Source organism: Antechinus flavipes, chromosome 4 (genome assembly GCF_016432865.1).
Source record: "Antechinus flavipes isolate AdamAnt ecotype Samford, QLD, Australia chromosome 4, AdamAnt_v2, whole genome shotgun sequence".
Lineage (NCBI taxonomy): Eukaryota > Metazoa > Chordata > Mammalia > Dasyuromorphia > Dasyuridae > Antechinus > Antechinus flavipes.
In genome coordinates this window covers 476,068,822-476,082,484 of record NC_067401.1, presented here as the reverse complement: position 1 = coordinate 476,082,484, position 13,663 = coordinate 476,068,822, and the positions used below count along the sequence as shown (strand labels likewise).

The 13,663-nt window shown below is 46.6% G+C and overlaps 1 protein-coding gene across 7 annotated transcripts in view; it reads left to right on the top strand.

The window, feature by feature from the left end:
- Window positions 1-13,663, top strand: part of ELAVL4 (ELAV like RNA binding protein 4) — a 138,003-nt gene that overhangs the window by 67,016 nt on the left and 57,324 nt on the right. For all 7 annotated transcript variants that reach the window (XM_051999728.1, XM_051999725.1, XM_051999724.1 and 4 more), the window contains exon 2: window positions 9,429-9,669. In XM_051999728.1, the coding sequence (XP_051855688.1) occupies window positions 9,429-9,669 (241 nt within the window). The remainder of the gene's footprint in view (window positions 1-9,428; window positions 9,670-13,663) is intronic.

Here is a 13,663-nt window from a genome sequence, read left to right as displayed (position 1 = left end):
TGGCCCCCCTGGGGCGCATGGACACAGCCTGGGTCTCTCGGGCTGAGAGCTGCCTCAGCCCGAGAGAACTATTTGGAGCTCCTGAGTCGGGGCTGCCTGGCGGGGAGGGGTGTCAGTCGGTGGGGGTTTGAGGCTTTCGGGGAGGAGGGGAGGGTTAAGTGGGAAATCACTCTAAAGGAGAATTAGGACTTTTATTCTCATTCTCATGAATAATTTAAGCCTGTTTTGTAATGGTTTGATTCAGTGCCTCTGCCCTCAGTAAACATTATTCCTTCATGCTGTTAACAGTTTGGGAATATTGTTTTTTTCCCTTCCGTACCCAAGGGTTAGCGTTTATACACAGAGCTTCAGAAACCCGCCCAACGTGGAAAAAGAAAATGCCTTTAAATAAATACTGTTGTATTGAAATAAATGAAGCCAGTCGCCCTTTTGTCTGGACACTGCTCCTCTTCTCGGGTTCTTTGTCATTGACTGGCCTTGGCACTTTGTGGCCCACCACGAGAGGCCCGGGTTCGAAGGCGACCTCTGTTCCTCCCGGGCCGCATGACCTTGTCCATGCTTTTGGGTGGCACTGTAGGGACGTTGGACAAGTGGACTTAATGTTCTTGTTCCGATTGGGCCCAGGTCAGTAGAGCCTGTATCTCGGCTCAGCCAGTCACACCTGCTGTGTGACCATCGTTATGGGCTCCGGCCTTGTCAGGGCTTTCCTTCTCCTTGCAATGGTTAGACAGTAAGTGAGGTGTTGGGGATGGCCCCCGATGACCGGCCTCTGATTAGCTCAGGTAGCAGAGTGGGCAGGGGCCTGAATCCCTGCTCTTGGTTAATAAAACGCTGACTCCGTGTAACTCAGCTTCCACATAGGCAGGGTCTTGTTAAAAGGGTGGCCGTAAATTTTTATTCCCATTATGGAATAAAGCCCATCAATCTAAGTTATGTTTAGATAAATAGTCTCTCTCAGAGTTTATTGTAAGACTTCCATTTATGGACAGTCTCGGGGCTCGGGGCATGGCACAAATTTGAGGATCTGCTCTGAGAATGCTCTCCCCAGCACAGCTCTGGCTCACGAGCTAATAGGGAGAAGGCAGCCAGAGGGTGAGGCGCTCCTCTTCCCACTCCCCGCTGCCTCGAACCACTCCTTTCGGCCCTTGTCCTCCAAGAACGGGATGAGCGGTTAACCGCCTCTGGGGCCTCAAGCTGGCCATCTCCCTTCTATTTGTCCCGCTTCTCCCTTGTTTAAAAAACTAATAATTTGAAGTTATTTTTTTCCATTTTTTGTATCTGAGGGGTCATTAAGGAATCCATTATAATTTGGTCTGTGTCTCAGGCACTCTTCTAGCCCCGAGGGACTAGAAATGTTAGTCAAGTCCTGCAGGACCTTGTAGGCTTCTGGGAAGAGGTGGCGCATAGTTGGGTGACCGAATCGGAGAATTGGAAGGGACCTCAGAAGCCTGCACCCATTCTGATCAAAAAGCCCCTCTGTCTCCATCATCCGTAACCTCAGGTTCTGTGAACTACTCGCCACCAAAGGCAGCAAGCTCTCCTTGCTAGAAAGGGTTTCCCAACAGAGCCTCAGTTGGCCTCTTTAAGTATATTCTGCTCTTTTCTCCTAGCTCTCTCCTTTGGGGCCAGGCAGAACAGGGCCGAGCCATCACTCTTCAGGTCCTTGGAAGATAACTCTTATGTCCTTAGGGCCCCCCCTTCCCCAATGTTCTGCTCTCCAAGCTAATCATCTCCCAAGCCACGGACTCCAAAGCCCTTCACTTCCTGGTTCTGGTGTCTTCTCTCTATCATGGCTTCCAGAACTAAACATAGTATTCTGGTTGGACGGATGTTGTCCTGAGTTCTCAAAGAAGGCCAAACGGACACTACTATATTGGGGTCAAAGGACAGTGTTTCCGACTATGTCTGATCAGATCAGTGTGACCTTGCAAGCTTAGATCACCTCCAGCCTGAAAATACAATGCTCTAGAAGTGTTTGGAACAAGACAGAGTATAGTCAGACTTACCTTCCTTATACTGGGCCTGTGCTCTGAGTAGCCAAACCAATAATCTCACCATTCAATCAATCCAGCATCAACCGACAGGCATTTATTATGCACCTACTGTGTACTATACACTGAATACAGTATGCCCCCAGGACAATGAACAAAAAAAATCCCTTCTTGCAAGAAGTTGGGGAACTCTGAAATTGCATGGATTTGTCCCCTCTTTGGCTCCCATATGCCGCTGACTCATTGAGCTTGGTATCCACTAAGATCCTTGGAACTTTTTTTAGGTAAGCTACATTTCACCTATCTTAGAACCAGTGAAATTGACTTTCAAGATGATTGGCCTAGGGGAGTCCCTAAGGATCTCTTCTATATCCAGCTTTCTCTGATTCTACATATTTAGTCTTGCCTTGAATCCAGAAACATATCTATGTCAATATGGAAACATTGACCTTCATAAGTAAATGGAAGCTCTGATTTTTTAATATTTTTCTTTTATTTTAGATGTAAGAAGTAAATTTAGTTTAATTCAGTAAATCTTTTTTTTATTACCTCTTCTGGGAACAACACACAACACACACACACACGCACACACACACATAAAAATATGTTCCTAGTTATGGAGAACTATAGATCGTAGATACGTAGATATATAAAACAGGGAAAATTACAGAGAGTATGTCCCAGTGCCCTTGGAGTTCAGAGAGAGACAATACACACATAAAGCTTTCATTTGACAAATGCTTATTAAATTCCTAGGCACTCAGAGAAGAAATAGGTTTGGCTATTGGAGAAAGGACTGCGGGTTGGGAAGTAGAAGGCCCGAGTGAATATTACCTCTGACACTTCTAAATGAATAGTTCATGGCATCTCGCCTTTGAGGAATCATCTTAAGCAGGTCAGGAAACTGAGGCCCAGGCAGTTTAAATGATTGAAGTCAGTATCAATGATAGAGTGCCGGTCTCCATTCTCTGGCTTTAAAATTATGATTGTTTATATTGAATTACTTGCTGTCTAGCGGTGAGGGGATGGGGGAGGAGAGGGGAAAAATTTGGAACACAAGGTTTTGCAAGGGTAAATGTTAAAAATTATCCATGCGTATATTTTGAAAAGAAAAAGCTTTAATAATAAAAAAGTCATGTTTCTCTACCCCACTATTTTGAGGAAGGGGCAGAAAGGCTCAGAAGCATGCTTGTGGCCATGTGGCAAATTAGTGTCAGGCCTGGAAATGGAAGTGAGGCCTTCTGACTCTGGAGAGAGGACTCAGAGAGAGAGAAGGGAGTGGAGGAAGAGGAGAGAGCGAGAGAGACAGAGACAGACACACAGAGAGAAATAAGAAGAAAAGAAGGAAGGATTAATGTGTTGAGGATGAGTAAATGGCCATGGCTGTCATTGCCATCCCCAGTGACAGTACTGGAATACCTTCATCCTTGCATGTAGCACTCCTGATCCATCACTTAAATTTCCTTCTCTATTTCTTTTCCCCAGACCTTCCATTCTGAGCTGCCCTCTTGATGAATGTTGGGGGGAAAAGGGAAAGGGGAGGGGGATTTTAAAATGCATTCCACAGTGAAATTGACTGGGCATTTCAATAAATAGCCTCATGCTTTGGAAACCAATGTACTCATTTAAAATGAGCGTTTTTAGTGCCTGTGGCGTGCTTCACTGGTCCAGTCTTTGGAGATTAAAAATAACCCGAAGTGTCTGGCTTCAAGGAGCCCGCCATCTAGTAGTGATTTAAAATTGGCCTTCTGTAGAACGTAGGCAGGGCCTGTTGTTTGTTCTTTGCTGTCTTTGTAGCTTCAGTGCTGGGCGTTAAGGGAGCATTTCATGAATGCTTGTGGAATTGAGTGTGTGCTGAGGTGGTACAGTGATTAGGGAGGTAGGGAGGTGCTGTTATCTCCACTTTACAGTTGAAGAAACTGAGGCTGACAAAGTGACTTGACCAGGGTTACTCAGCTGTTTAGTGTCTGAGTGGAGGTACAAATGCAAGTTTCCTGGCTCATGGATATCCGCCACACTCATATTTAGTGGGATATCTGTGATTTGTATCCATCGTCTCAGCGTATTTGAACATCAAATGCAGAGAATGAGGTTCCCATCTCCTTAAAGACATGGGGGAGTGGGGAAGCTTTCTTTAAAAAAAAGTACCTTTACGAGGAAACTAGTTGGTACAGTGGATAGAACACTGAAGCTGAAGTGAGAAAGACCTTGGTTCAAATCCGGCCTCAGACATCTACTGCTTATTAGCTGTGTGATCCTAGGCAAGTCACTCAATCCCAATTGCTTCACCAAAAAAAAAATCATTACAAATTATGAATTTCTCTTTTCCCCGTTGGGCCATCTCTTCTGTATGAATTACCTTAGAAATCCCATTCTCTTTGCATCTGAGATGATGAAGACAAACACTTGGCTTAGATTTTTTTGGGGGGAGGGTTGGTGTCTTATTGAGGAACTTCTCTGTACCTCAGTTTCTTCAGCTCTAGAATGGATCTTTTCCCAGGCCTTTGGTAAATTAAATCAGAAAACTTTTAGTAGCTGTTTGGAGGGATACAGAAGAAAGAAAGCCGGAGGTGAAGAAAGAGGAATTTTGAGAGTCAAGATTACTGTGTTTGATAGCACTTGAAAGTATGCTCAGCCCTGCCGTACTGAATATGGATTCGTTCTGTTTTGAGTTTATTAAAATGATAAAGATATGTATATGTGTATGCATATATACACACACATACATGTAGGTGCCTCTGGATGTTTGGAAGCACGCACGTGAATATGTTATCAGGCGTTGCTGAGTATTAGCTCCGGAAAGCAGGGCATGCAGTAAATGGAAGATATTGACAAAAAGCTGGAGACAGATGTCTGAAAGAGGAAAAAGCTTCTTTTATCACCCAAAATTAAAAAAAAAAAACTTTCTGTGGTCATAGCCATATGCCATATGTGTCTTCTGAAGCCCAGGGTCACCTCTCCACCTGGCTTCAGGCTCCAGAACTCTTCCTTTTCTCCTCTTCCCCAATGACCTTGTCTCAAGGGCAGACGAGCAGACAGGAGCTGAAAACCAGCCCTGGCTTTTCTGGCAACACCGGGGAGACACAGGGAGCTGAAGGTAAGGGGAGGAGGCCCTGCTCGCATCTTTTCCTTGATGTCTGTGCCCTTCCTTTGCCCCTTGACTCGGAGCTACCTCTGACGGACCTCGGGGAGCATAGACTTCACATCGAAGAAGCCAGCGATGGAGGCAGCTGAGCCCCAGCTCCTTGGAGGGCCAGACAGATCGAGATGTTGTCATATGTCTCCTCTCCCCACGCTGACTTTCTACTTGTTTTCCTTCCCTCGGGAGATTTTTCTTGACTCTGTAAGATTGGAAAGAAAGGGAGAATTAGGTGAGATACCAATTGTTATGTGTTTTTATAAACCTGAAAGCCTGATAGAAATGCTGGCTGTTATTAAAAGTAAGTACTGGGTAGGGTAGGAGAGATCATTCAGTCAATCAACAAGTATCAATTCAGTGCTACTCCGCACTAGCCGAACCTGGCATGTGATGGCAGAGAACAAACAGAAATGGTTCTTAAAACTCTCAGAGAGCTTATATTCTCATTTTGGGGAGAGGTGGAGGGATTATACATGTTATTTAGAGGTAGCACAAGGCAGCCTCTGATGTCCCTTTTAGTACAGAGATGCTGTGATACAGTGGGTATCACATGGGGTAGAGACTCCATGTTTAGGATTCAGTGTACAGTTAATTTTTTTAGAACTGCCAGCCAGAAAGCAGCGTCGGCCTCTGATTAGCATGATTACCCGGAATCTAACAAGGCTGGGAGTAGGAGCATTTATGACTGGCACTTAACAACAAAATGTGCATCTATCTATGTGAGAGAAATAGGCAATCGAACCTAGGATCAATCAGTCCAATAGTCAGTCACCTAGTAGTTCTTAAGTGCCTACCATGGTGTAGCAAGCACTGTGATCGTAGAACTTAGAACAAGAATGGAAGGGACCAGTTTCTTAAAGTGACAGAGGAGGGATCAGGTACCGCCCTGAGATACCAACTGAGATGCCCAAGGTCAGATGGATAGTAAGTAGTTGTGTGAACCACAAGCTAACAAGAGCCTGATGGCCTAGGACAGCACATTAGGCCTCACTTGGCAGGCCCTGGAGGTCCCAGACATGGCTCTCCCTGCCTTTTCTCTGCCTTATTCCTCATATATGAAACGCGAGGTCTCTCAGATTGGAAGGGACTTCAAAGGCCACCTCATCCAACCCTTTTATTTTGCCAAGAAGGAAACTGAGGCCTGGAAAAGGGAAATGCCTTGCCCGGAATTGCAGATTCAGGAGCCCTGTGTGTATCTGTCTTTGTGTTTACTGTGATGCATTTTTTTTGAGGGAAGAATGTGCTATTTTGGGTTTTCTTGCATTTCCCCTGATCATAGAAGAGAGAGAAGGTAACTTAGAAGCCATAGAGCCCAATTCCTTGGTTTTATAGATATGGAAACAAGCCAGAGAAGTGATGGGGGAAGAATCTGAGGTGAGATTTGAACTTGGGTCCTCTGACTCCCTAGCTTGAGCTCTTCCCACTGTCCCTCAGTGCCCTTCTCTGTCCTGTGGCCATCGTGGACCTTCCATCTCGGCCGTCTTTCCGGACATCTTGGGCCACGGGTCCCCAGGCGAAGGGTATCAGATGAAGTCGAGACTGAACAGCATGACCCGTGAAGGTGACTCTCCAGGTGTACCACTGACAGGCCGGGCATATGGTTTGTGTTGTTTTCCCGGTGTCAGAGGAGGATTTTCACTGCTTAGCCAGCCGCTCCTTGTGACCAGCAGCACATTTGCCAAGACTGCCGACATCAGGGAAGCTAGCTGTCTGTGACCACAGAGGGGAGGTAACTAGCTTGTGACCACCGGGGCTCTGTCTATGTAAGGGATCATCTAGGCAAGGGCAGTTCAAAGCACGCTTCCTCCTGAAGGTCAATTGCACCTTCATCTCCCTTACTTGCAGAGGCACCAGGTCCCTGATCGGCCTAGATGGCCCCTGTGGTCCCTTCCAGAAGGGGACTATCCCCTTGAGGTCTTGAGAAGCCTTGAAGAGCTGTTTTCAGGAAGCAGGAGATTTGGATCCCTGGCCTAGACATTCTGATAAAAGGGTCTCCCTGATGAGTGCGGTCAGCAGATGGAGCCGTGTAGGTCCCCTCATCCCTGGGCAACTGCAGGAGAGTCCTTTAAATGAACTCAAGGGAATCAGGACCCCGGTCCCCTCCCCTTCAATCTGAGAGCCCCTTCCTAGGTATACATTTGTCCGTCCCGAGCGTCGCTGGAGGTGGAAAAGGACCACTGCCTTTGTTAGGTGCTGTCACCCCTGGGTTAATTAGATCTTTGTGCTCACACCCCGCCAAGTGGAGCCCCACCCTTGGCTTTTCATTCCTGGGGGGTGGGGTAGTCTGCTCTCCAGCCTCTGGAGAGACTACAGTTTTAATAGCGAAAAATAGTGGGGAGGAAGATCGACATCAGATCCTAGCATTTAGAAGTGCCTTTTGACTGGAAATAGAGGAGACTGAGGTGTTTACCCTTCCCAACAACGGCAACAAAATACTACATTTGAGAAACCCTCCAAGTCAAAAGCACTTCAGGAGTGTGGGCCCATGTGTGAGGTAGAGTCAAGCCTTATTTAGAGGGATGGTGGAGATTTAGATGTTTTTATTTTAGATTTACACTATTTTTAAAAATGCTGCTTGGCTTTGAATTCCATTGAATCCATTTAGAATAGGAAGAACTCTGCATTGGGATCCAGTATGTACCCTGGCTTTGCGGTAGCTAGCTGTGTGACCTTGGGGAAGTGACTAGCCCCCTCTGAATGTCTGTTTCTTCCTCTGAAAGATTAGTATAATTTTGAGCCCGTTTGCATGGCCTGCCTCCCCGGGGGCTTTGTCAACTCCACACTGCTGCACCGGGGTGAATTATTGTTATTATCTCATGTTTCTCACATCATTACTATCATCACCACCATTATTATTATTAACAGGAGGAAGGGGGAGGTCAATAGGATGCTCTGGGAGGTTTCCACTGGCTCTCTTCACACTGTGACCACCATTCACAGTCATTCCAAGTAACTTGGAGTTCTGTTCAAGTCCGTGCTGAGGATGAGGACTGACCTGTCCCACAATGAGACCAGGAGAGAATTTTTTTCTTTGATGGTGTTGTAGTCTTCTAGCCATGGGCTTTCTCCCTGAACTTCAGTTTCCTTATTTGGAAAACTGCGGATCCCTGCTCTCTTGGATCTTACAGGGTCGTTGGTAACAGGATTTTTTGATTTGCAGGACTCTTGAGTAAAGGAAATATTAATGACGATAACAGTGAATATCACATCAGAAGCAGATATGATTTCATCAGTGGAAATGACTAAGAGAAGGCATGCCAGTCTTTCTGGGTTGCTGTACCCTAAAGACCAGCAGACCTTTCTAGCTGACTTGCCACTGAAGCCCCTCATTTGTCTTGTCTCCCAGAGACTGTCTGACTTTTCTATTTTTTTTTACTTGTTTTGTATATAGTAGGTGTTTAATAAACGATGTTTCATTCATTCATAGTGATACAATCCAGAAATAACTAAATTGAAAAGAGTAATAGGAAAGGTACTATCCCTAGCATCCTTTCCATCAGGAAAAAACATTGAGATATGGAAAGAATGGAATGATAATGATGATAGTGTCAGTAGTTCATACAATCTCATTGTCTTGTGGGCACAAAAATTAGTAGAGAAATCGTTTGCTGCTCCCCTCATCTCTTCTATTATGATTTTGGGAGTGGGACTTCTGAGGAGGGCTCTGATTCTCAAATGGTCCCATACAAAATGGCGTCTGTTGACTTTCTCCCATCTTTCTTGTTGAAATATCTAACGAGCAGGTACCACGTCTGATCTGGTTGACCCAAGCGTGCGTGCGTGTGTGTGTGTGTATGTGTGTGTATGTTCCCCTCTCAGTTTTAACAGAACTATAATTTTAATCATGGTTATTAATTTATGTTTTAATTATAATTTGGTATAGCTTAAGTGTACATTTCTGCAAGTGATTGTGTAATGAAAACAGGAATTAGCTTTTCATTAACAGAATAACGAGATCTTCCCCTTGCATTTCTCTTTCTCTTCTCTCTTCTGAGTCTCCAGACAGACCTGAAAAGAACACATGGAATTGAATGTTATGGTTCAAACAAGAAAAATAATTCCAGCTTGGCGTGCATGCGTGTATGTGTGTGTGTGTGTGTGTTGTGTGTATGTGTGTGATCTACATGGGCACATGCACCTGCCCAGGTATAGAAGAGGCACCTGACAAATGCTTATTGGTGGATTGATTTGTGATTGTGTGTTTTCTCCTTATGAAATAAACAGATAAAAGCTCCTAGAAGAGCAGTGCCAGGAGGCTTTTGAAAGGTGACAGGCTAATTTTTTTTACCTTTTTTTAGATAATTAGCACCATGGAGCCTCAGGTATCAAATGGCCCTACATCCAACACAACCAACGGACCATCCAGCAATAGTCGAAACTGCCCTTCGCCCATGCAGACCGGGGCCACCACCGATGACAGCAAGACCAACCTCATCGTCAACTACTTGCCCCAGAACATGACCCAGGAGGAGTTCCGGAGCCTCTTCGGCAGCATTGGGGAGATCGAGTCCTGCAAGCTTGTGCGGGACAAGATCACAGGTACGTTGGGAATCACAAGCGTCATCATTCTTCATTGCTCTGCTCTCAGCCTTCTCCACCCTCCTCACCCCCCAGACATTGGCATGGGGAGACCCTTTAGGGAACGCTCTGGCGGATGGCCGCTCAGCCTTCCTCTGCTCCCCAAGGAAGGACCCCTTCCCCATATATCTGCATTGTGCTGGTTCTGGGTGCCCTGCTCTGATATGGGCATCAAGGGCTAATAATAATATCATAATTGTTCATTTTTATTTAATTATTTGTTATTAATAATGACATAATTGTTGTCATAGAATACTTTAAAGTTTACAGAGTTCCTCAATAAGGAGTAGGGAACCATCTTATTGCCATTTCATAGACCAAGTGCCTGGTCGTGTTGTCTCCTTCAAGATTCCACTCCGGGGTCCAGATGCTTCGACTGGAGTGGCATCTTGCGGGCAGGAGCCTCCTGTCCAAAGGCAGGCCGGACTTGGTCACTCCCTCCCCTCAGAAAGCCCTGGGGCCCCTCCTGCCTCTAGGACCAAATCTGAACTTTCCTTCTTTTTGCTTATGAAGCTCCTCTTCTGCTGTGCAAGGATGGGAGCGTCCTACGTAGGGGACAACCACAAGAGCCAGTCTCTTGATCCTAAGTCACCTAAGCTCTCTGAGTGTCAGTGAGCTAAGAATGGCTTTTATGTTTTCAAATACCATTTTATTATTTCTAGAAACACATGAGCTGCTCTCAGTTCATGGGCTGCACAGGATCCAAGCCTGCTGGATCTGCCCCTGGGCTGTGGTTTCCTGACCCGGGTTCTGTGATCTAAAGTCCCAGAGAAAGTGATTCTCCACAGTGGGAGAAAAGGCACCGTGATCTGGGAGTTGCCCATATCGGTGAATTCACAGGCTCAATTCCTATCCCTGTATTTTGTCCACACTGAGATGGGCAACTTTGACAGAGTGTCAGCCCTTTGGGGGCAGGGATGACTTCATTTGTATTTCTCTCTGTCTTCCGTAAGTGTATAGAAAATAGATGCTTGTTGCTGGGATGGGGGTCGCACAAATGATTGAGTTGAGGTCATACAAGGAATAATTGACAAAGGTGAGGTTTGAACCAGGTCCTCTCCCTCTAGAATCAGATTTACTCCCTGATGAATGGTCTCCAGGTAGCCCAGATGCCTGGCAACATCACTTATGCTCTTTTGGTCACTCATCACCAGCTGATCCCTACCTGGATGCCCATGGGCACCTCAAACCCAAGCAGCCCAAAACAGAGCTCACCCTCCCCCGCTTCCAGATTTCCTATTGGAGTCAGGGACAGCACCGTCCTCCAGCTCCATCTCTGGGCTCCTCTTCTCCCTCCTTCTCATTCATTCAAGTCAGCCAATTAATTGCCCAATCTAGCAATTTATTTCTGCTATCTCTTGGGAAAAATATTCATTCATTCATTCATTCGTTTCCTTATCTTCTCTCTCTCTCTCTCAATTCTGCTCTAATTCAGTGTCCCTCGGCCTTTGTGGCCCTTCACGGACTGCCACTTTCTGGCTAGTCTTCTTGCCTCCTGTCCAAAGGCAGGCCGGACTTGGTCACTCCCTCCCCTCAGAAAGCCCTGGGGTCCCTCCTGCCTCTAGGACCAAATCTGAACTTTCCTTCTTTTTGCCTGTGAAGCTCCTCTTCTGCCGTCCTCACTCACCCTGGGGTCCGACTGCTGGGATCAGGAAGTGACCCCCTGACAAGGTTCTGGATGGTGGCGTCTCCACAGCAGAGAGTCCTGGTCCTGCCCGGGGAGCAGTCCGTGACCGGCCACACTCTCCTCCCCAGACTGGTGCCTTTGGGCACATATTGTGTGTCACCTTGTCAACCCAGGGGCCCAGTTGGCTGGATGGTTGTCCCAGAGAAATCTTGAGGGGAGCAGGGAGCATTGGGTCAAATTCAAATGAGGGGGCTCGGGATGGCAGAATTGTAGTTAGCACTCGGAACCAAGTCAGAGCTTGGTACCCTTGAGTCAGGGGTTCTTCCTGAGCCATCTTGTTTGGAGAGAGGGAGGAGGAGAGAAAGAGAAAGAGATAGAAGCAGAAAGGAGGGAGGGAGGGGCAAAGGGAGAGAAAGAAGAATAGGGGGAGGGAGAGAGAGAGGAGAGGAGAGGAGAGGAGAGGAGAGGAGAGGAGAGGAGAGGAGAGGAGAGGAGAGGAGAGGAGAAGAGAAGAGAAGAGAAGAGGGACAAGAGAGAGACAGAGAAACAGAGGCAGAGTGAGAAGGGAGAAGAGAAGCGAAAACAAAAGAGAGAGGGAGGGAGAGAAGAGAGAAAGAGACAGAAACAGAGTCAGGAGAAAGACAGAAAAGAGAGAGAGAGAGGAGAGTTGCTCAGTTTATAAAATCCTCCACTGGGATAGTCTCATTTCCATTCTTGAGGACTCTGGCTCCTTATACTGTGCGCCCCTTGAAGGTGATACTATGTGTGACAGCTTTCCTTGTGTCCCAGTACTTAATATAATGTGTGGTACGCAGTGAGTGCATAATCTAAGTTCACTGAGCTTCCATAAACACATCTGAGCTCCCTTGTGGTTTCCAAGAGAGTTTTCCCAAGTTGGCTGCGACTGAAGAATTCATTTCACTCCCACTTGGGGGGATGACATTCATTCATTTCACACGCATTTATTAAGCCCCTGCTCTGTACCAAGCAATATGCTGATCTCTGGGAATAAAGAGAGGGAAAACAAATGGCACCTGCCTGCCTGCCAGGAGCTTACATTCTGTCCTGGAGTCAGCGCCCGCTTGGTCTGTTCCCAAACCTTTTCAGCTTGGCGGGTGACTTTCAGCTCAGGCCGCTCCTCAGAGTGCCACATACTTCAGTGCACATATACAGCATTTATTAATGATTTAAAAAAAAAAAACCTTACCAGTGATGTCCTCCACTTCTCTAGAGCCTTGAGGGTGGATCTAGATCCTGAACCAATCCAAGTTAAGGAATATTGACTTTTTCTCTCATTCTTCTCCAGAAGTCATTATTTATTAGGGAGTCTTCCCTTCTTCCCTCAGGATCCGCCCGCGCCCCCACCTGCTGGTCACTGGGTGGACATTAGGAATCCCCTTCCCAGCATCCCTTGGTCCCCTCTGGAGCCCGATGGAACGCCTTTCGTGCTGGTGCTCCTTGTTTTCCAGAGCCCCATGTTGCGAGCGCGCTAATTTGGCACTGCATTGGGGGGGATCTGAATGGCAGTGACAGCTTCCAAGACAGCCTTTAATTTGGTATACAAAACCCAAATTGTCAACTTTGGTTCCATTGAGCTGTTTTCCCAGCACAAGCAGAGATATGCAGGAACATCTGAGCTTAAAGAGGAAACTAACAGGTTGAAAGAGGAAATATAATTCAAGCATAAAGTTATAATTATGTAGGCTTTTTTTTAAAACTTAAGGGGGGTGGGGTGGGTGGAGAATTTTATTTGCTGAGAACTGGTGGGAACAAGACAGGGAAATATAGGGAGACCAGAGATGTTTGCCCTCATTTGGTTGCGATGTTTAATAAAAGCAGTTGTAAAGTGTGCTTATTAAATTCTTCATTTACACTACCTAATTAATTCTAGCATTTTAAATTAACGGTGAAACTGGTCCCTGCTGTACCATTCCATCGAAGCTGCGTATTCCGTCCTCCCACCCAGTGGTTTGAGTTTAATTGGCTTCCCTCAAAAGTCAGGGAGAGAGGGTAAGATGGGGCAGGGGGATCAGGCCAGGGTGGGCTGAAGTGGGTAAAGGGAGGGGGACCTTTAAGGGGAGGGAGCCTTTTGGCAGAAAATTCTACACTCGCCAGCGGGAGCCTAAGTCTGTAGTGCAGCAGGTACAGGCTGGGGCCAAGGGAGATGGTGGCCCAGACACCAAGTGCTCCCTGTATCCCCTGATTCTGTGAACCCCGATCTTGTGGGGCTCCAAGAAACCACAAAAGGCTCTGTAGAGGTCTTGGGTCCTTCCATCACCAACCCTCCTAGTGAACGAGGGCTTCCTGATCTTCTTTAGGCCCCAGGTG